The sequence below is a fragment of the Bufo bufo genome, chromosome 11, assembly GCF_905171765.1.
Source record: "Bufo bufo chromosome 11, aBufBuf1.1, whole genome shotgun sequence".
Classification (NCBI taxonomy): domain Eukaryota; kingdom Metazoa; phylum Chordata; class Amphibia; order Anura; family Bufonidae; genus Bufo; species Bufo bufo.
The window spans coordinates 42,939,479-42,964,022 of NC_053399.1; the positions used below are offsets into that span (position 1 = coordinate 42,939,479).

At 44.1% G+C, this 24,544-nt stretch overlaps 1 protein-coding gene across 3 annotated transcripts in view; it reads right to left on the reverse strand.

Moving 5' to 3' along the window:
* The window catches only part of CAPN3 (calpain 3), a 122,024-nt gene that overhangs the window by 81,744 nt on the left and 15,736 nt on the right, over positions 1-24,544 (reverse strand). For all 3 annotated transcript variants that reach the window (XM_040411623.1, XM_040411624.1, XM_040411622.1), the window contains exon 2: positions 17,707-17,776. In XM_040411623.1, the coding sequence (XP_040267557.1) occupies positions 17,707-17,776 (70 nt within the window). The remainder of the gene's footprint in view (positions 1-17,706; positions 17,777-24,544) is intronic.

Consider the following 24,544-nt stretch of genomic DNA (forward strand, 5'->3'; position numbering starts at 1 on the left):
GAAAGTGAACACACAGTGAACATAAAAAATAAATGATAAGTGAATGTGAGCCTTTCAGCCCACTATTGTATCCTCAGTCATGCCTCCATCATAAAGATATTTTGCATTTTATTTCATGTGACATGTCTGTATTATATTTGTTGATATACAATTGGGCATACTCACTTTGAGGTGACTAAAATTAATCCGATATCCGACCCCAAGGAGAATTATTCAATATACATAGATAAAATATAAGGGTACCACTACTTCTGTATTCAGCCTTAGGTTGCTGCTTATTTTAAATGATGCACTTGAGAAGGCACCCTACTAGAGAAGAGGATATATCGTTTTTTTAAAAATTTGATCTGATAGGCAATTGAAGTGCCAAGTGCCCAGCTGGGCAAAGAATTGCCCAGGTCCTCCTCTCCTAACAGAGCCCTGCTTGTCCCGCTTGCTCCGGATTGGCAACTTGCTCTGAAATCTTGTGCATGTGCAGTGTACAGCAAAGTGTGGGCGGCTGCACCGTAGAAGACACTGCACATGTGCCTCAGACGTGCAAAGTACAGGAGACCCAGAGGAGGTCAGGCTGTACATTGTGCCTGTACGAGATTTCAGACTGGGGAGGAGTGAGATTGGGAGGAGAGGGCATGTCAAGGGGAGGTGTGGGGCTTGATTAGGAGAAGAAGGCCTGGCCACTTGCCTTTGTATGGACTACATTTGTCACTTTACTTATCTGATCAAACCTTTTTCTAGGGCAGGGATCAGCAACCTCCGGCACCCCAGATGTTCTGGAACTACAACTCCCAGAATGCTCTGTTCACTTCTTTGGGAGTTGTGAGAACAGCCAGGCATGTTTGCATGCTGGGAGTTGTAGTTTCACAGCAGCTGGAGTGCCAAAGGTTGCTGATCAGCCGGAATTATAAAAGTTCCTCATCTTTTCTGGGCCAAAGCCGAGCAAAGAGAAGAGAGTGCGCTCAAAATGTGTGAAAGTGAAGTGAATGCAAATGAGCCGTCACTCAGTGGGCTCCAACCCCCAGTGAGTTGTGAGTTCAGGCCCCCCAGGGTCACCACTCCTGGGGCACTTCTGCACCTCGGCTTTCAAAAATCTCAGCCCCTGGCTTAGATCCAGCAGAGGCCTTAGTCACCTATCAAGGGTACCTTTAAACCCAAGGCTTGCTGTGTGGTTCTCTGCCTTACATTCCAGAGGTCCGGTCCAGAACTGATAAGAACAGATACTACACATGATCTTAGCCAAAAGTTCAAGACTTTATAACAAGTATGTAACTAGTTCAAGACCGGGCCATTTACAATCCTTACTGACCAGGAGCATTTTCTGTTTTTTACTGCTTTTCATCCTAAGTTAGTAACTTAGTGCTATGTGACCCTTGGGCCAGACCCAGAGTTTTACTATTGATGGCTTATCCCTAGAATAGGTCATCAATATCTGATTGGTGGGGATTAGTGTTGGACGGGAATAATCGAATTACGAATATTTATTGCGAATATCGCAACTTCGAGAATTCGCGAATATTTCGAATATAGTGCTATATATTTGTTATATCGAATATCGTAATTTTTTTCCATCTGAAAACATGATTCCTCCCTGCTAGGGTTGAGCGAACCGGAATTGTAAAGTTCGGGTTCGTACCGAACTTTAGGATTTTTGGACCCCGGACCCGAACATTTCCGTAAAAGTTCGGGTTCGGTTTTCGTCGCTTTCTTGCCGCTTTTTGAAAGGCTGCACAGCAGCCAATCAACAAGCGGCATACTACTTGCCCCAAGAGGCCAGAGCAGCATGTGACCCAGGCTCTATATAAGCTGGAGTCACGTAGCGCTGCACGTCCCTCTGCTGTTACAAGTGTAGGGAGAGGATGCTGCTGGACTTGTGATTTCAGGGAGAGCATCTAACTCAGCGATCTACAGACAAATAGTTGTGTGGGTGCAGGGCACTATCGTTTTACCCTGCCCTGAGCTCATTGACCAAAAAATACTAACTTTTCGAATTCTGTTAGTTAGGTGGGTGGCGGTGGCGACTATTTTATGCATGCTCAGTGCACCAGCACTGCATCTAAGCTTTTGGGACATTGCAAATCACAATTTTTTTGGGGCAATCTACAGCATCTGTATTAGTCAGTGTGCAATTTAAGGTAGAAATGCACCCATCATTTTCTGGGGTTTGAAAAACACACTTTTTTTTTCTTCAAAAAACTGTATTTTCCAGATCTGCAAGTGTTAAATTCAAGTTTAATATATACAGCTTTCATATTCTGTTAGCAAAAAAAAACTTTTTGGGACAATCTACAACACCTGTATTAGTCAGTGTGCAATTTAAGGTAGAAATACACCCATCATTTTCTTGGGTTTGAAAAACACACTCTTTTGACAAAAAACACTATTTTCAGGCCTTGCAGCATCAGCACGTGTGAAATTACAGGCTTATATACTGCTGTCAAATTCAGTTTTTAAACAAACACTCATTTGGGCACAAAAAATTTAGTTGGCAGCCTTTGATGCAGATGTCATTGTGAGATACACCCTTAATACATTAGGGTTACATTCAGAGATTTTAAATACTGCCATTTGGTGCACCAATATTGAATTCAGGCCTACACTAGTTCAGGCCCTGTGAGATACAACCTCTACATACAGGGGTTTGAATCAGGCATTTGAAATACAGCCCTTTTGTGCAAAGATATATTTACTGCAGGCCTACACTGGTTCAGGGCCTGTGAGATACCACCTCTACATACAGGGGTTTGAATCAGGCATTTGAAATACAGCCATTTGAAATACAGCCATTTTGTGCAAAGATATATTTACTTCAGGCTTACACTAGTGGCCCTGGAAGTAAGAGTCTTGTATCTGAGCGCCCCAGCCTGATTTGCTGGCATCTGTTGCCATTATGATCTGAGGTTCTGAAGTCCAAGGAATTCCCAACGAAAGATTCTCTGGATCTTTCCACCAGGAAAGACTCCGGATTACAGAGTCTTTTGATCTAAAGTCTTCAGATCCCGGTTCCAGCAAGTCAGGATTGTCTTCTGCAGGGGTCTTGAGTGGAACTGACTCCAGGGGACCATGGATATGCAAGATGTCATTAATCCCAAGATTTTCATGGCCGATCTTATGGACCAGACCTTCTTCTTCTGGAATACTTGTTTTTCTATTGGAAGGAATGAACGTTGTTTCTCTGAATCCAAAAGTGTACCTAAGAAAATCATCCTCGTTTCTGGAACAAGGTTTGATTTTTCTAGTTTGATGATCCACCCTAAGCGAGAGAGGCTGGACAGGGTGTATTCCAGCTGTTCTCTTAGCATTGTGGCCGGTGGAGCAGTCAATAGGAAATCGTCCAGATAAGGTATTATTCTTATACTTTCTTTCCTTCTCAACCAGGACATCACCTTTGCCACCATTTTTGAAAATATCCTTGGAGCAGAGGATAGGCTGAAGGGAAGGCACTGGAACTGGAAATGTAGAATGGATGATTTTTTATGAACTGCAAATCTGAGATATTTTTGATGGTCTGGTAAAATTGGCACATGATAATAGGCATCTTTTAGATCCACCGTGCACATTGATGCACCTGGATCGATCAAACGAGTCGTGGTTTTCATTGATTCCATTTTTAACCTCCGATATTTTACCCACTGATTCAGTGTCTTGAGGTTCAGAATGGTCCGATATGTTCCGTTTGGCTTTTTTATAAGGAAAACCTTTGAGTAGTGACCCAGACCTATGTCTTCTGGAGGAACAGCCCTGATGGCTTGAAGTTTCAGAAGTTTCTCCAGATCTGAAAGTATTGCAGAGATCTGTTCTGATTGAGCGAAATGAGTTACCACAAATTTTTTTGGAGGAGGGCATACGAATTCTATCTTGTATCCGAATTGTATAATTTTTAAAATCCAAGTATTGCAAGTAATCTCTTCCCATTGTGCAAGGAAGGATTTTAATCTCCCTCCCACAGGAAGAATGTCATTATTTCTGCTGTGTAGGGTTGGGATTAAGGAGAAACCACCTACCCTTGCATCCCTTAGGGTAACTTCATCTTCCCTACTTACCTTTGCCCTTGTAAGATTGCGGCGTATAATGGGGACCAGGCTTCCGAAAGGACTGTTTTTTTTTACTTTTGTCTTCAGGAAAGCCTTTCTTTTTATCTGTAGCCTTTTCTAAAATGGAATCTAAAATAGGACCGAAAACATACAGTAGGTACCGGAAAAGGGAATGGTGCACAACTTGTGTTTTTAGACGGAATATCTCCTGACCAGGTCTTAAGCCGCAATGTTTGTCTGGATGTGTTAGATAGAGAGCTGCCTCTGGCCGCAAATCGTATGGATTCTGCCAAAGCATCAGAGAAAAACGCGGAAGCCATCTTCAAAAGTGGAATGGACGGGGGCGTGGCCTGGGCACCGGCGGGAATGGCGGCGTGAACGAGGAGCTCCGCCGCAAGCCTCTAAAGAAGGAGACTCACCAGCCATCATAGCGCAGCATATGGGGAAGAAATTGCGCCCCAGACCTCCCAGCAAACACCCAGCTCCTTCCCAGGGGACTTCCACGCTTGACGCTTACCTCCGCCGGCCGTCCACCCAGCCGCTTGCCGTCTGCTGCCTACTTACCTCCGCAGTCCCTGTTAGCAGCGTGGTAACGGAGCCCTGTGAGACCAGTCGGGTAAGAGGGAGGAGGACCGGAAGCCTCCTGGACGGCTTCTCTCCTGCTCTGTCCCCTTTAGCACCGGTTTTTGCCCCCAAACCCTTGGCCAAGACAGGGGGTGTTACTGCAGCACTTTTAGGCCCTCCATTACTTGGCCCTGCTGAAGATATGCCGCCTAAAGCCCCCTCTAAGCAGGCCAGGCAGCATGCCACCCCATCGTAGAGGCGCAGAGACTGGGCTAAGCCGCCTGATGGCCCTGCAGAGCTCTCCCACCGCAACCCAGGGGGAGATAATGAGACGGCTTCCTGGGACCACATGTCTGATTCTATGGATGAGGGGGAGGAGAGGACCATGCAATCATCACAGACGACTGCTCTTCTGCAGCACACTCTGCAGCATTTGCCTACTAAGGAAGACTTCAAGGTCCTCATAGCAGAGGTTAGAAGCACTTGCAAGTCCGAAATCTATATCGGTTACCCTTAGGAGCACGGCTTATCACACAAAAATTTGTCACTGGCGTCTCAATGAATCTTTCCTACATAAATTGCCGCTTAGACAGGAACTTCGGGATAGCCTTGTAGAATACTTTGCTTTTAATCAGTCATCCGGCCCTTCTATATCTATGGTCTGGGAGGCCCATAAGGCGGTTTTTAGGGGAAACTGTATAGCTATGGGTGCTAGGCTTAAACGTGACAGGTCTGCTCAACTAACAACCCTTACGGTCCAACTAACTGCCCTCGAGAAGCTGTTGGAATCCCGTCGATCGAGACAGTTTGCTTCGACGTATAGTTATCATACTGGCTAGATTACGCGATTTAATGTCTCATAAAACGGAAAATTACTTATGTACTCTCACCAGCGTTTTTATACTTGGGGCAACAAACCGCATACGCTCCTAGCGAGACAACTGCGCGACTCTAATATTACGGAGACCCCCACAGTTATGAGACGGACAGATGGGACACTGATATATAGACCGGAAGCCATCTCCAAACTCTTCCAGGAGTACTACATGTCGCTTTATTCCATTTCACAACAGTTACCATCTGATCTGGTGAGATGCCAGCATCTCTTTGACTCCTTCCTCTCTAAATGCGATCTCCCTAAAATTTCAGGTGAGGCTCTTTCGTCACTAAATACCACTATAACTGAGGAGGAGTTACAGAAGGTGTTAAAACGGCTCCCGAACAATAAGTCGCCTGGCCCAGATGGTCTGCCCTACCTATATTATAAAACCTTTTCTGACATTCTCCTTCCACATATGACTCAGATGTTTAACTCATTCCTACAAGGTTCCCCGATCCCTACGTCTATATCACACTCTTATATAAACTTGATTCCTAAACTCGGGAAGGATCCCCTAGACTGTGCCAACTATAGGCCCATTGCTCTCCTTAATTCTGACTCTGATTCTGACTAATTCTGAGATATTCACTAAAACCTTAGCTGACAGACTCTCTAATTTGCTCCCCCAACTAATTCATAAGGATCAGGTTGGCTTTGTCAGGAACCGGCAGGGGGTTGATAATACCAGAAGGACCAGTGATCTGATTGACATTATCAATAAATGAAATGACTCAGCCTTGCTGCTAAGTCTTGACGCTGAAAAGGCGTTTGACCGGTCGCCACCCTGTGGTCCTTTGGCATTGCTGGCCCATTTCTTACAGCCTTACGTAGACTGTATGCCCAACCTACGGCCACGGTAAAACTCCCTCATGCCCACTCTCAGGCCTTCCCTATTTTCAACGGTACACGTCAGGGGTGTCCCTTATCCCAGTTGTTATTTGTTCTTTGTATAGAGCCCCTTGCAGCTGTCATTAGGGCGAACCCCGACATTCATGGAATTATGGTCAACCGGGTGGAATTTAAACTGTCCTTATTCGCAAATGACGTTCTGCTCACATTGATTGACCTACACACGACGCTTCCCAATCTTTTTTAATTACTTGAGTCTTATGGGAGATTGTCCGGCTATAAAGTTAACACCACCAAAACTGAAGCCGTTCCCCTTAATTACCCCCCTGATGTATTAGATATTCTGAAGGCTAATTACCGTTTTCATTGGACAGATACTAAGCTTCGCTACCTGGGTGTTAATCTAACACTGACTTACTCCTCACTCTATACACACAACTTCACTGCCATTTTCAATGAGCTTAAAAACCTCATAAGCAAATGGATGCCTCTTCCCATATCCCTATTGGGTCGCATAGCATCTCTCAAAATGACTATCTCGCTCAAGCTGCTTTATTTACACTGCTCAAAAAAATAAAGGGAACACAAAAATAACACATCCTAGATCTGAATTAATTAAATATTCTTCTGAAATACTTCAAAATCACACAAAATCACACAAAAATTTAAAAATGGAAGTCAAATTTTTCAACCCATGGAGGTCTGGATTTGGAGTCACACTCAAAATTAAAGTGGAAAAACACACTACAGGCTGATCCAACTTTGATGTAATGTCCTTAAAACAAGTCAAAATGAGGCTCAGTAGTGTGTGTGGCCTCCACGTGCCTGTATGACCTCCCTACAACGCCTGTGCATGCTCCTGATGAGGTGGCGGACGGTCTCCTGAGGGATCTCCTCTCAGACCGGGACTAAAGCATCTGCCAACTCCTGGACAGTCTGTGGTGCAACGTGACGTTGGTGGATAGAGCGAGACATGATGTCCCAGATGTGCTCAATTGGATTCAGGTCTGGGGAACGGGCGGGCCAGTCCATAGCATCAATGCCTTCGTCTTGCAGGAACTGCTGACACACTCCAGCCACATGGGGTCTAGCATTGTCTTGCATTAGGAGGAACCCAGGGCCAACCGCACCAGCATATGGTCTCACAAGGGGTCTGAGGATCTCATCTCGGTACCTAATGGCAGTCAGGCTACCTCTGGCGAGCACATGGAGGGCTGTGCGGCCCTCCAAAGAAATTCCTCCCCACACCATTAATGACCCAATGCCAAACCGGTCATGCTAGAGGATGTTGCAGGCAGCAGAACGTTCTCCACGGCGTCTCCAGACTCTGTCACGTCTGTCACATGTGCTCAGTGTGAACCTGCTTTCATCTGTGAAGAGCACAGGGCGCCAGTGGCGAATTTGGCAATCTTGGTGTTCTCTGGCAAATGCCAAACGTCCTGCACGGTGTTGGGCTGTAAGCACAACCCCCACCTGTGGACGTCGGGCCCTCATATCACCCTCATGGAGTCTGTTTCTGACCGTTTGAGCAGACACATGCACATTTGTGGCCTGCTGGAGGTCATTTTGCAGGGCTCTGGCAGTGCTCCTCCTGTTCCTCCTTGCACAAAGGCGGAGGTAGCGGTCCTGCTGCTGGGTTGTTGCCCTCCTATGGACTCCTCCACGTCTCCTGATGTACTGGCCTGTCTCCTGGTAGCGCCTCCATGCTCTGGACACTACGCTGACCGACACAGCAAACCTTCTTGCCACAGCTCGCATTGATGTGCCATCCTGGATAAGCTGCACTACCTGAGCCACTTGTGTGGGTTGTAGACTCCGTCTCATGCTACCACTAGAGTGAAAGCACTGCCAGCATTCAAAAGTGACCAAAACATAAGCCAGGAAGCATAGGAACTGAGGAGTGGTCTGTGATCACCACCTGCAGAACCACTCCTTTATTGGGGGTTTCTTGCTAATTGCCTATAATTTCCACCTGTTGTCTATCCCATTTGCACAACAGCATGTGAAATTGATTGTCACTCAGTGTTGCTTCCTAAGTGGACAGTTTGATTTCACCGAAGTGTGATTGACTTAGAGTTACATTGTGTTGTTTAAGTGTTCCCTTTATTTTTTTGAGCAGTGTATTTGAGACTCTCCCAATCCCTGTCCCAGAGAGGGAGTTGCGTACCTTTCAGTCTTGCATAATATGGTTTATATGGAATGGGAAGAGGCACCGAATATCGTGTGCGACCCTCACAGCACCTAAGGTGCGGTCCCAGATATCAGGAAATACTACTGGGCTGCCCATCTTAGAAGACTACCTGATTGGTCCAAGTTATTTGCGTATTCTAGATGGTTAGAAACTATGGATAGCACCTGTACATCCTAATTCACTGCTCTGGTCTCCACTCCCACCTGATTTGTTGCCCGATTTGTTAGGACCAATGTCCTTCACACACCGTATCTGGTTGCGTTGCAATCGTCTATTCTCTCTAGCGTCAGAAATGTCCTCTATGGTTTCTTTCCTATTCAATCCATTGTTTCCGATGGGCATGCAAGCTTCCTTCCTTAGGTCATGGTTTCCCAACAAATTGTTCCATTTTGCAGATGATATAGATTATAAAACTCTTGGATTTCTGCCATTTGATAGATTGCAATCCTCTTATCATTTGCCAGAAAATTCTAGATATCAATATATACAGATAAGGCACCTATTCTCTAGTATATCCAACTCGAGCAGTGCTTCCACTCCGACATCCTTTGAGAAACTATGTAAATTATCAGGTACCACACGAGGTCTTATATCAGAGATATATCTCCTCCTAGCGACTCCCATGCCCCAGCATTCATACATGGCTAAATGGGAGACCATTCTTGGGCGCTCAATATTGTCTGCTGAATGGACTATGATATGGAATAGAATAGGGAAGACATATTTTTTGGGACTGCCCGTTGATTCGATCGTTCTGGAGGGAGGTGAGTTCAGTCCTCTTCCAGATGCTGGGGATTAGATTTCCATTAGACCCCATTTTCTATCTATTAAACATGCTGCCGAGTACATTGAAGAAACACTTCATGTCTATAACATTGCATGTTCTGACGGCGGCTAGACGTCTCATTGCGGGATTCTGGAGTAGGACTGATTCGCCTACTCAGCTAGACCTTATCGCGAGTGTTTTAGAGGTCAGAAAAATGGAGTATCTGGAAGCTAGTGTTTCTAATACGTTGGATAAGTTCAATAAAGCCTGGCAAATATGGGATGACTACATGGATCTCTGCGAGCAAAGAGCTGACTAAAGCCTAGATATGTCTTTTTTCTTAATTCTTTTTTTTTTTCTTCTCTTTTTCTCTTTGTGTGATATTTTGAGTCCTTAAGGATTATTATCTTTCATGGTTGCATAACTGTATTTCTGTTTTACTGTATGTTTCTATGCATAGCCATTGATTGAAAATTATTTTGTCTGCTATGGTTCTTTTACCTATGCACTTGCAGTAACTATTGTTCACCTATTATGTTTCATACCATGTGATTATCATATTGGATATATAGTGTGAGCTAATAATACTCTGTATTTGAGATTTAATTCTGTTTGGAAGACCAAAAAAAAAAGGAAAAATGACAATAAAATATACAATTATAAAAAAAAAAGTGGAATGGACTCTAAAATGTCTTCCTTTGGGGTTTTCATTTTTAAATGATTCTCAAGCTGGGATAGCAACAAAAAAAGTGATGTGCCATCCTGGATAAGCTGCACCGAAATAGAAGACGTCATCGGCGCAGGCGCACTGAGGGAGTTCTGAGGAGACGAGCCTCCTCATCTCAGAGCGCCTGCGCCGATTCAACACAGACGCGCGATTTTTGAAACGCCGACAGGGCTGGCCGGAGGAGGAGATCCCGGCTGGCCCTGTCAATCAACAAGAGGAGGGGGCGGATTTCTGCAGCAGCTACCAGCAAGTAGCCGCCCTACTTGCTGGTAGAGACCGAATTTGCATATGATAAAACTTTGTTTTTTGAATAAACTGCTGGATCAAAGTAAGGAACACAATTATATTTTCATATATCGCTATATAACTAATTTAACTAGCCCCAAAAAAAAAAATCACTTTAGTGGGGTGACAGAAGCCCTTTAAGTTCACAAGATATATACAGCCTTTTTCCTGCTTCCTCCCATTCCTCCAAAATGAGGGACTTTAAATTTTCATTAACAGGAAAGAGAGACTTCCTTCTTGCTTTAAGTCCCCCCAAACATTTCGTCCTGAATAGAACGAGGCTGAGCCACCTCTTCAATATTCATTATTTGACGGACTGCGGAAATAAGAGTGTCTAAATCTTCGGAGGAGAAGAAGAATTTCCTCCCCTCTTCCGCCGGACCAGAAGCAATATCATCATCCTCATCATCGATCTCTCCTTCAGATCCATTATAAACAGATTCTTCCTCTGAATCTGAGACTATATCCACTCTAGGTCTTTTAGCCTGAGATAGTGGAACAGATTTTGGTATTAATTTAGCCACAGACAAATGAACTTCTTCTTTAATAATTTTTGTAATTTTAGATAACAAAGATGGTTGTTCCTCTTTAATGAGTTTATCAATACAAGAGCTGCAAAGTTGCTAAGGGTAGATATACACCAGCTTCTTATTACAAGTAGCACATCTTTTAACTCTCTTTTTTGGTTCAGATGGTGTTTTATGAATCTCTTTATCATCCTGAAATTACATAAGGAAATACTGCTTTCTATGTGGACAGAAGAAGTTCATCAGACAGGGTCATATATAGCTATAACTTACATGCCCCTGGGCAGAGGGGTCTGAACTCTACAAGGACCGACCAGACACAGGACCTTCCATGGAGAGAGAGACACAACACTGATCTTTTACCCGATTTTATAGTCCTGCCTCCTGCCGCCGTTAATAGATCCGCCCTCAGAATGGGATCATTGCTTGCTTACCCACCAGCTGTGATGTCGATGGTGAGAGCAGTTAAACAGTGAAGAGAAGGCAGCGCTCCAACAAGCGCTGCTTTCTCTTCAAACAACAACTGATTGGCAAGGATGCCGGTCAGAGGCCCCGGATCTGATATTGATGACCTATCCTGAGGACACTGTAGGTCATCAATATTAAAAAAAGCATACAACCCCTTTATGGCCCCTTTATATGGCCCAATAGAGCAGATGATTGTCAGGAAGGAAGCGCTTCTTCCCGACAATTGCTTGTTCGTCAGTGAAGGAGAGTGCTGTATTTACATGCAGCAATTTCCTTCACAGTATGGGGAGGAATGATCGCTAATGCCATCGCTCGTTCCCGTACAGAATCATTGTTGGCCGACAGCACGACCTGCTGGCGGCAACTGATGATTTAGGTGACCACATAAATGTTCCTATTATCGGATACACAAGCACTTGGTTAACTGGTAATCAGTGGCATCTTTACACTGGCAGATAATCGCTAATGAGCGTTCGTATGAATGCTCATTAGCGATAATCTGCCTAAGCATCGGGCAGTGTAAATGGGCCTTTAGCTATAATCTTAAATTATGTCTGAAGGTCTGTTTAAAAGGTGATTTATAGGATAGATACCTTACATTTGGGGGCATTAGAGGCTCAGCTTTAATTTTTTTTTTTAAATCTGCATAGTTTTTTTTAAATCTGCATAGTTTTTCCCAGAGAGGCACTGCATGGCCTATAAGACTCCTTCCATCTGCAGCGTCCCACTACGTGTGCGTGGGCACTGCTTAAAAGCACTTTTTACCTTGTCAACAGTACTATGTTGTAATGTATGATTTTGTGTGTACAGTACAGACCAAAAGTTTGGACACACCTTCTCATTCAAAGAGTTTTCTTTATTTTCATGACTATGAAGGCATCAAAACTATGAATTAACACATGTGGAATTATATACATAACAAACAAGTGTGAAACAACTGAAAATATGTCATATTCTAGGTCCTTCAAAGTAGCCACCTTTTGCTTTGATTACTGCTTTGCACACTCTTGGCATTCTCTTGATGAGCTTCAAGAGGTAGTCACCTGAAATGGTCTTCCAACAGTCTTGAAGGAGTTCCCAGAGATGCTTAGCACTTGTTGGCCCTTTTGCCTTCACTCTGCGGTCCAGCTCGCCCCAAACCATCTCGATTGGGTTCAGGTCCGGTGATTGTGGAGGCCATCTGGCGCAGCACCCCATCACTCTCCTTCATGGTCAAATAGCCTTTACTTTCAAAGTTTTCCCAATTTTTCGGCTGACTGACTGACCTTCATTTCTTAAAGTAATGATGGCCACTCGTTTTTCTTTACTTAGCTGCTTCTTTCTTGCCATAATACAAATTATAACAGTCTATTCAGTAGGACTATCAGCTGTGTATCCACCTGACTTCTCCTCAAAGCAACTGATGGTCCCAACCCCATTTATAAGGCAATAAATCCCACTTATTAAACCTGACAGGGCACACCTGTGAAGTGAAAACCATTTCAGGGGACTACCTCTTGAAGCTCATCGAGAGAATGCCAAGAATGTGCAAAGCAGTAATCAAAGCAAAAGGTGGCTACTTTGAAGAACCTAGAATATGACATATTTTCAGTTGTTTTACACTTGTTTGTTATGAATATAATTCCACATGTGTTAATTCATAGTTTTGATGCCTTCAGTGTGAATCTACAATTTTCATAGTCATGAAAATAAAAAAAACTCTTTGAATGAGAAGGTGTGTCCAAACTTTTGGTCTGTACTGTATGTATCTGCAAAATCCCTGTTACCAGGCAGATTAGGGGAAATTTGTACATCCCACCACTAGATGGGGATATAGTTCAGGTCTTATATATACCTAGGTCAGGCCTAGTGAGACAGATGAGTTCAGACCAGGTTGTTGAAAATGTAGTTCAGAAGAGAGCAGATCTGAGGGAGTCAGATCAGATTAGTTGGAGAGAATGTAGAGTGAAGACTCCATGACACAGATTAGTGAGTGGAGCCAACTTCGCTAGGAGGTGATACTCAGATGTTAGGCGCAAAAGAGCGTTCTTGCAGACGCAAAACTTGCATCCCTGACCAGTAGGAGAAGAGTTTGCCTCCCTGGAAAAGAAACAAGCATTCCTAGGAATTCATCGGTAATAAGAGCCATTATTGAGGGCCACAGACACCTTTGCATGGTGGAGGATTTATAGCTTCTGGCAGCCACACCAAACTTTGGAGAGACAGTTGAGTTTTCCTGTCTAAATATTCAGCTTGTAGGGAAAGGACAAGGAATAGGATCCAGCACATCAAAAGGAACCAGGTACACCTAACCCACTGCTCCCAAAACTAAAAAAACCTGAACAGCCTAGAAACAGTGGATTTGCAGAATCAACTCTGTATCATCAAGAGACTGTATTTTGTACTGCTGCAACCAAAGACATCAAAAGTAAAAGTTGTGAGTTGCATTTCAACACTGTCTACCTCATTATTACCACTATTGGTTGTACCACCATTAACGGTACTGGCGTCACGACAAAAAACATCAAGGGACTCAGCCGCAACAAGCACCCTAAGCACCCCTAACATCAAGGGCACCTCGAACCACCATCTTGGCTGATGCTCCCTACACAGAGCGTGCCCCGGAGGATTTCGTGCTGTCCACCTCAACACTGTGCTGCCAGCCCAGGGAGGCTCTCTGCTAACCGTGAGTAAACTGATGAACTGTGTGTTATATAATTTGGCCCCTTATCGGTCCACCGTGCACCTCACGTGTCGCCCCTGCGATACTGGCTGGCTGCACATCTATTAGGCACTTTCCACCAGGCTAAATAGGACCCCCCCCCCCCCCCCCAGATACTAATTACCCATGAATGTGAAGAATCCAGAAAGAAGGCAGCCGCTGAATGTAGCCTCATTAGGAGCACACAACAATATAAGTGAAAGAACAGCAGAACAGATTCAGAGGATAACGTGAGAATGTGAAGCACTTATAGAACTGGTAAGGGATCATAGTCAGGCTAAATAATAAACTATATATATATATATATACACACACACATACACTATATACACACATGCACCTTTATACAGTCGTGCATCTCTAGGCTGGCCGTTTTAAGTCACACAATTTTCTTTGGCATTTAGCTTGATATATGTGATCGTAATGACATTTCTATGGAGTTTGGATGTTCCATTGTGATCATAGTGTATATGTTTGACTCATAGCAAGAGTTTTTGCCCAAGACACAGATAGGGGCAGGCAGGACCAGACAAAGGTTAGTCAGAACAGGCAGCTGTCTAGGGTCCAACTGACTCTGCATTCTGGGAATGCAGCATAATTAAGAGCTGGCCTTCAGTATGCTGGTGCCAGAAACTACATGCAAGGATTAATATTACAATGCTTAGGTTCACTACTTTAAATGTTTATTGTTATGTTAATTGTAGTTTATGCACTATTTGAAGCTCTGGATAGTCACCAGTATCTGATCGGTGGGGGTCTGACACCCGGGACCCCTACCGATCAGCTGTTTGAGAAGGCACTGGCAGTACTACTGTGGCCTTCTCTCGGCAAACCAAGCACAACGCCGTACATTGTATAGCAGTTGTGCTTGGTATCGCAGCTCAGGCCCTCACTTCAATGGGGCAGAGCTGCTGTCAGGCCAGGTGACCAATGAAGGTGATATCACATGGCCTAGGCTAAGCTCTTTGAGAAGGCCCTGGCACTACTGCAAGAGCTGATGCATTCTCAAACAGCTGATAGGTCATCAGTTAAAAAATCTTGGAAAACCCCTTAAGTGAATTCCTAGCAAGCTGAGCGAGAGAGTCGACCTTCCTTGGTGTGCTCTGCCAAGAAAGAAAGCAATCGCTAGGAAAAATAATTCCTGAGGGTGACAGCTGCCAGAAAGACTAATTTTACTGAGAATTACCTCTATGAGAAAGAAGGATTGATTTAGTGATTGCATGCCTATGATTAATTTGGGAAGATTGCATGGGATATTTGAAGAGAGAGAGAGAGACTTAGAGTAGGACATTGTACTGCTGAAACCTAATGTAAAGTTTTATGGAGAGCTACTGTCTTGTGAACTACTTGAAAACAGTACCTATTGCTTACATTTGTACAGCAACTCTCATCACCTAAGACTTTATTTTTATTTTAACCAGGTGGGCCTGGTCATTACAACCACAATCTGTCAGCTCCCTGCTCCTGTCCTCCTGCCCTGCACCCTGCCTGCCAACCATTCATCATCAAGCAGGAGATGTGTAGGAGGGACAGGGCAGGCCGGGAATCAGCCTCTGCTCATTTTACACAGCAGCTCAATTTGTAACAGTATCCTTCCTGCTGCTGGGGAGTGTACGGTGAGCGGTGAACATCAGAGGAACCAGGTGAGTATTTACAGTTTGTTTTTTCTACTTTCGGTGAAGGGGACACATATCTGGGCATAACTACTGTGAGAGGGCCCATCTTGGCATATCTACTGCGAAGGGAGCACATATCTTGGCATAACTACTGTGAGGGGCACATCTGGGCATAGCTACTGTGAGGGGACACATCTGGGCATAGCTACTGTGAGGGGACACATCTGGGCATAGCTACTGTGAGGGGACACATCTGGGCATAGCTACTGTGAGGGGACACATCTGGGCATAGCTACTGTGAGGAGGCACATCTGGGCATAACTACCATCAATGGGGCACATATCTTGGCATAACTACTGTAATGGGACATATATCTGGGCATAGCTATTGTGACGGGGGAAAAATATCTTGACATAACTACTGTGAGGAGGCACAATCTGGGCATAACTATTGTGAGGGGGCACATATCTTGGCATAACTACTGTGAGGAGCACATCTGGGCATAGCTACTGTGAGGGGGCACATCTGGGCATAGCTACTGTGAGGGGGCACATCTGGGCATAACTACCAACAAGGGTGCACATATCTTGGCATAACTACTGTGATGGGGCACATATCTGGGCATAACTATTGTGAGGGGGCACATATCTGGGAATAATATTGTGAAGGGACACATATCTTGGCATAACTACTGTGAGGGGGGCCCATCTGAGCATAAATACTCTGAAGGGGCATATCTAGGCATAGCAGCTGTGAAGGAGGCACATATCGGAAAAAAATTGCCACGCATGGCGTGCTGCCCACATTGTCCGTCTTTGCGATTTTCTAAACTTGGGAGGTATGCCGCTACCATATGCCCCCCCCCCCCTCCTCCTTGCAGGCCGGCGCACGGCATACACTGTACAGAGTCTTGTGCTTCCGCTCCGTACACTGCTAGATCATGTTGGTGCTGGGTGATAGACCCCCTAAAATCTGATATTGATGACCTATCCTGATGATAGGTCATTAATATCTATAGCCCAGAGAACACCATTAAGAAATAGCCATACTATCCCCACCGCCGTTCAGGTGAAGGTTAAATATTCTTACAAAACCACAAAAAGGACACAGATTCATTAAAATAAGTGAAATGTAGTGACTATATATCCAGAACAAAGTAGAAATGACACTTCATGGATCGGAAAGATGTAGAACTGTAAGGTTTGCTTGTACTGATTGTAATCATAGTGAAATACTTATCTGCTCAGAGTCGTTTCATTTATTTTGAGCCTTAGACCTGATGTAATGCCACTCAAGGAGACAAGATGCACTCAAGGAGACAAGCTATTTATACCAAGCAGTGCCTAAGGGACCTGAAGGTGTCATCTGCAATTTGAGGAAAGATCCTTTCACTAACTGATAGGAGTGTGTCACTGTTTGTGAATGGCAACAAATACGCAGCCACATCAGGAAGCTGGCATGGCTGCAACTGGTACAAGCAATACAATGATTGTTCCTTGGTTTCATGGTTAACTTTGTGACTTTAGAAAGTGGTGATATTACTGTGCATACTGATTGAATTATTTGCACAAGTGTTCCTTCCTTTTTCTGCCTGCCCTAGGCACAATGGGTATAGCCAGGGGCAGATTGGCCATAGAACCTACAGGGAAGTTGGCGGATGGCCAGTTGGCCGATGCCCAGGGGGCCACTCAAGCCCTCTTGATGGCAGCAGGCCAGGTACACAGTGTTCTGATGCTCAATGGCCACAGGTGCCCTCTTGAACTCATCTGTATTACTGTCCTCATGATGGCGATACAGTTGAATACTGTGGTTGGGGTGGCATGATTTTCTGCTGCCCTGTGGTTCTGTTGGGGCGGTATTCTGTGCTACACTATGGTATTACAGGCCCAGCCTACTTCTGTTGTCTCTGCCTACTTTTTCGGCCCGTCTTCTGTCAATTTGGACACATCTACAATATGGGGCCATTTTAGGTTTTAAGTTCCCAATCTGCCCCTGGGTATAGCTCAGTAGTTGTGCCTAATTCCTCAGCCTGTGTGTACGTACCAATCAATATGTCCTATGATTTCTGCCTTAACATAAAAATTTGACTGTGTAATTGCCTTACCCAAATCTCCTTGACAGATATCCGTTCTGTTAGCTCCTCCTATTATAAACTCGGGATTTTCACATATTTCCTAAAAGAAAGAAGTGAAACTGATCAGTATTCATGGAGTTAATGCATAAAGCCATAAAGTGGAGGGGGAAAGGCTGCACACAATCCCATTCCCAGTTAAAGCGTCTGAATGGTCAAGGTCACACATTAAGAATTTGATGTGGATTTCTTGCGGAATCCGCATTAAAATCTGTAACAAATCTTCACTCAATTTTCCAAACTAGAAAGTAGCTAAATAATTCTCCATATACTGCAAGCTTCTAATTATATACACAGACCTGAACTTATATCGGCAGCCCATGTCCTCCACTGCCCAATTCTCCCCAGTGGGCTTGAGCACCGCTCCACTCACCCTCCATATTCGGTGGCTTGTACTGAACTACCACAGCTTCCTAGATGCGGGTCCAGCCATTGGAATCTTTCTCTCGGTCTGCTTCAGGAGGCTGGGGCCTGCACTTGCTGGCTAGGCTTCTCCAGTCTGCCCGCACTCCAGTGCTCGTGCACCCTAAATTTCTCCAGCCAATGGATGGTCACCTCTAGGTTCTTAAGGCACCTTAACTTGAGGGAGGGTGTCTGAACAATAGGTTACTGTCGATTGCTAGTTCCGGCAAAGGTGTGCTGTTCTTTTTGTCTTCTTGTGTACAAACTGATCCTCTGCTGCCTGACCTGACCTGTGCCTGATTACCTTATTGACACTTTACTGCCTGCCCTGCCCTCACAATGTTCTTTGGATTGCCTGAACTCTGCGTGCCCTCACCTTGGCCTGTCACTGACTATGATTTAGCCGAATCCCTTGGTGCTCTGCACCAGTGTCCCGTGGGTCATCTGTCAAACACACAGACTACTCCAGGAGATAATGGCCTGGTGGCTCCCCAGCAAAGTCCAGATCCCTGTATAGGGGTTAAAGGGTGAATACCAGGGGATCGCCAGGGTAACGCCCTTAGGATTAGTCAAAGTCAAATCTGTTGGTTGGCACAGTGGTTCCACACCCACCATCACAATAACTGTATTGTAATGTGTTGTGCATCTATGTAATTATGACATGCAGTTATTTACTGGAAGTAAACAATAAAGGGTTCCATTCAATAACTACAAGCAGAGATCTTGAAAATGGACAGGATTTAATGCAGAAAGTCTATTAGAAAATGTTATAACTTTTCAATACACACTTAAAGGGGTTGTGCAGTAAAATAATATTTATGACCTATATGCAGGATAGGTCATCAATATCAGAAGGGTGGGGGACCAACTCCTGACCCCCAACCGTCAGTCAGCTGTTTGAAGGGGTCGCAGTGCTTGTGCTGCTTCCTCTTCAAGGTTTACTTGAGGATAGGTCATAAATATTACTCCTCTGAACTTGACCTTTAACTCCAACACTAAATGACTAAGGGTACTTTCATACTAGCTTATGAGGAATCCGGCAGGCAGTTCCGTTGCCGGAACTGCCTGCCGGATCCAGAAATCCGTGTGAAAACGGATACCATTTGTTTCCTGATCTGGATCCGTTTGACAAATGCATTGAAATACCGGATCAGTCTTTCCGGTGTCATCCGGAAAAACGGAGCCGGTAATTATTTTTTTCACATTTTTAAAGGTCTGCGCATGTGCAGATCGGAAAAAACTGATTGGGTTGGTACTTGGTCCAACTTGATCCGTATGCTGCGGTATTTTCTCTGGCCAAATACCGTAAAAGTGACTGAACTGAAGACATCCTAAAGCATAGCGTTTTTTCCGGTATTGAGCCCCTAGTACGGAACTTAATACCGGAAAACTTTAACTGTAGTGTGAAAGTACCCGTAATCATAAATGCTGTGCATGTCAAAGAGGATCACTCAGTACTCTTGACAGGTCTGTTTTCATATATACTTGCTTCCTCTAGAAAAGAATACTTCAAGAACTGTTTGTTTTATGCCATTTCTCTATTATTCCTCCTGGTTATGGGTATAAATAAATTGAGAACTGGGTGTTACCATTCAGGGCAGAAGGGTGTGTACCAATTTGACTGTCAGCATTGATTGGACAGTGAATATGTTGAGACACACCCTATAGTCAAGGTGAATAGTAAAGGCCAGTTATCAAATTATTCATATATTTCCAGAAATAATGAAAAATGAACTACACAATGCAAATCTTGAAGAAAATAACAAGAATGGTGATTTTATGAGAAATGCATTGAAAGTAAGAGTTGAGACGTTCTCTTAGAATAAAATTATAAGATCCAAAAATACTTCAGTCTTATATGTTATCATTCTTTACACGGTTAAATAATTTGAATTGAAGAAAATGACAACCCAGGACTCTTCAAATACAAGTCTCGGTGTATTATTTTGGGTGGCATTTTAAGAGCTAGAAGCATTACAAGAGTATTGTAATAAAAGTAAAGAAATACTCCATGCACTGGATCCACCAGTATCTAATGGAGAAAGTACTTATAGAGATTACCAGGAGCCTTGTGTCACCACCACTCCTCACAGTACTGAAGGTCTGAGGAACGTCGCACGGAGGGAGCCATGGTCGGTAAATTGAAATTCTCCTGACCCCCTGACATTTTACAAATAGGAAATGTGGAAAATAAATATTTTGACGTGGAGGAATGCACAATACCTCTTGAAAAATGATATTTTTAAGCATCATGGTCCAATGGTTTAGTCCTTCATGATGAACGGTGGCGTTGTCTCCCCTGCCTAACACTTTCTGAATCCTGAGCTAGATTCTTTTTTAAACAAGTTTAAACTTGACATTTGCAGAGATTTCATGATCAGGAGCAGTGTGAATATGAACTTTTACTCTGTTAGATTATAATCCTTCAAGTGCACTAGAGGTGGAGCTTCACTGTAAAGTGCTCTCTGCATTGAGCTCTTGCACAGCCCCCTCCGTCTGCCCTGCTGTATTATTCTTCTGGTTGGATGCTACAGCTGTCACTCAAAGCAGAAGAGAGAGAGGCTGAACATCACAGTAAAGCACCCCTCCCCTTTCCAGACCACTTACAGGTGCAGAATATGGCAGAATAAAAGTTCATATTTACAGTACTTCTGATCTGATAATAAAAGCTCTGCAAACATTATGTTTGTCATATCAAAAACCTTTGGTATAAGCTGGAAAACCAACTGTGAACAAAATCTCATCATGAAGAATCAATTCTCAATCTCACTAATGCAAATCAAGTCTTCTAGAAAGAGAGCACTAAGTAATAACTGTACAGAGGAGATCAACTCCATATCAGTATTTGCAGTACCCCTGACCTGGGGTACCTAATGTTATGGTATGTACATCAGCAATGATAAGGTATGGTTGCATTAGGAATGGAACTTATCATTCCATTCGTCCCCTATTGGTGGAAGTGGACTGGGCCTACTTGCTGCAAGGAGGGGGAGCTCTGGAGAGAGCTAGCTAGGCTAGTAAGGAAGCACAAGCATCTGCTCCCACTCCAAAGGGTTTTTAGGGCCACAGAATCAGTTCAACTGTTAGGAACACTGCTCCAGAGAGACTGAAGGTCCTAAACCATGGATATTCTTCAGAACTATGTTGCTACAGTCAGTGGGAGGACCATCAATCTCAGCTTTACAGACCTGGCTGCAGGTGAGGGAGAATATATTAAGACACCCATCACCATACCCCAGCTCAGGCAAACCCAAAAGCCTGTATTTAGTGGGGTGGACACCTACAGCCACAGGGGCCAGTTCATAGCTGTAGTGAAGAGAAAGCAGGAGAGAGAGAAGGACTACCCTAGAGTGCTATTGTCTGCCATCTTGCCTGACACCATACCTCATCATCCGGGGATAGAGACATTGCTGTCACGGAACCATGAACCAGACGTACAACAAGAGATAAGTGAAAATAAGAAGGCTTTATTGAAAATAAAGCTGTAAAGCAAAAGTCCAAACGGATGGTGAAACCGAGCAGAGTCTTTGCGAAGCCAGAGGTCAGGAACCAGAAGGGTAGTCAGACGAAGCCAGGATCAGGAACCAGCAGGGTAGTCAGACGAAGCCAGGATCAGGAACCAGCAGGGTAGTCAGACGAAGCCAGGATCAGGAACCAGCAGGGTAGTCAGACGAAGCCAGGATCAGGAACCAGCAGGGTAGTCAGACGAAGCCAGGATCAGGAACCAGAAGCAGCAGCAGTCTTAGAAGCATGTGAACACAAGAGGACCAAGCAAGGAACTGAAGCCACAGACCTCCTATATATATGAGCTAGGCATCCAGCTCCTCCCAGGGGAAGGAGGAGCCGCAGGGTGGAAGGCTACAAGAAACCCAGAAACCAAGATGGCCGCCAGCACATGTCAAACGAAGGAGAGCAGCAAGCAGGTAAGACCATGACAATTGCACCTTGTACAGACGACAGCTGGATGTTCTGTAACTCATCCTTTCAACTCAGTAAAAAAAAAATCTGTGTTCTGTGTTTCATACCAACTTCTCGCTGCACCGAACCCCAGGGAGCACCAGCCTGAGGGAGTACACCATGACAACATCTCGTCAGGGCCACTACCACTCCCATCCTCTGCATTGGCTCCTCAGGGGCTCGCTGCATATTCAGTATCTGGAAACGAGGATTTCAGTGAACAACCATTTGAGTGATGAGGTGCCCACACATTTTGCACCAGAAAAAAATGGGAATGATAAAATATTGGAATTTACAGAAAAAAAACTGTAGAATACAAAAGATGTCCACTGTAGCAGCTTCTATACAGGTTGTCAGAATTTTTTTTAGTTGAATTGTATTACTTACACAACAATATTGACAAATCTGGCTAGTTACACCCACTCCCATATCAAACAACTCTCCCTCCGTGCGCCATTTTTCGATGCATGCAATTACAGCCCACATAATACTGTTATATAGTGCCAACATGACACATATATAGCCTGCATAATAAAATATATTTCTAAATAAAATGAAGCATACTGTTAACCCCATAGCAACCAGGCCTGAAAAACCCTTAATTCGTTTTTATTGTTTTTTTACATTTGTGCCTCTTTAAATTTTAGCAGCAATAACTTTTTTTTTTTTCTGTATTAGGTTTTTCCCTTTGGTAAAATAGTTTAAAAAACAAACAAAAAAAAAAAACTTTTTTAATTCACAGATCTGCAGTTTATATTATATTTCTCGATGATTAGACCACGATTTTCATAACTGACTAAACCTATGACTCTTTCCCTTACTCTAATATATTACTCTTTCTATTTTTACCATATTATCCACTGAGGGTGGCTCTATAGCTTTTCAATTTTTCATTATCAATAATGAAAAAGGATCTATTAATTTTTTGCTATTTTTTTTCTACTCTTTTACCCATTGCTCTCTCCTCCTGGTTGGGTGGATTGGTTGGGGGAAGGGGGGGGGGGGAATGAACTAAGATTGTTAATCATGTTCTTGTGGCTAAAACAAGTGTCTTAATGATGCTTCTGTAATATGTAACCCCCATTGGATGTGATAGAGGGGGAGTTGTACTTGCTTTTAATTTTTATGAAATAACAATAAATACAGTTATTTAAAAAAAATATATATTTTTTTTATTCTTTGGTTTGGGGGAACATATTAGGGTACTTTCACACTTGCAGCAGGACGGATCCGACAGGCTGTTTACCCTGTCGGATCCGTCCTGCCGCTATTTCGCCATGCCACTGGACCGCCGCTCTGTCCCCATTGACTATAATGGGGACGGGGAGGAGCTCCGGCGCAGTACGGCAGTTCGCGGTGAGAGGCCGCCGGACTAAAAAGTCGGACATGCAGGACTTTGAGTCCGGCGGCCTTTTGACGTGCACTACCGTGCTGCGCCGGAGCTCCGCCCCCGTCCCCATTATAGTCAATGGGGACGGAGCAGCAGTCCGGCGAAATAGCGGCAGGACGGATCCGACAGGGTGAACAGCCTGTCGGATCCGTCCTGCCGCAAGTGTGAAAGTACCCTAAAATAGGGAGTAGTTTATAGTTTTTTATACTAAAGAGTTAATTATAATTTTTTTTTTTCTTCTTCATTACAGTCAATCCCAGCTGTACAGCTGCAGCCTGCTCTAGAAACCGGAGCTGTTAGTAACATCTAGTTCTTAGATCAGGAGCGCTCCGAAGAGCTGCCAACCCACGTCTAATACAGTGATGCCTAAAACATATTTCTGATGTTAAAGTTTAATGCTTAATGCTTAATTTGAATTAATACTGGTTGATTTTATTTTCTGGAGGGGGCACATAAGTAAAACAGGGACCTGGAGTGATTGCCTGGTTTTCCAAACCCTAAAGCTTTATGACAATCCGTATGGGAAGGTTGGGAACCATATTAGTTATTACTTGCCTTTCTAAGAAACTGCTTCATAAAATTTGAAAAACTTGACAGAACAGAAAAACGTAGGAAGGATTTTTTCCTTAGGAGGAAATTACGGTATATTTCAGGAAAGGTCTTTTACAGAGAGTCTTCAATAGCAGACAGGTCTATGGCATGTCTCCAAATGTGACAAGCCAGCTGGTGACATGCTCTGGAATGCTGACATTCGTCACAGTTGTCTCATCTCTCAAGATGTCCACGTGGTTGTTTCCTGCCCCACATCAGACTCGTAGCAGTAAAATAGTACTTCTACACTGCAGTACATTGCATTGCAGTACAGTTTATTGGGAGTTTAGAGAACTGAATCCATAGATCAGGCATCCTCAAACTGCGGCCCTCCAGCTGTTGTAAAACTACAACTCCCAGCATGCTCGAACAGCCTACAGGTATCAGCCTACAGCAGGGCATTGTGGGAGTTGTAGTTTTACAACAGCAGGAGGGCCGCCGTTTGAGGATGCCTGCCATAGATGGTCGAAG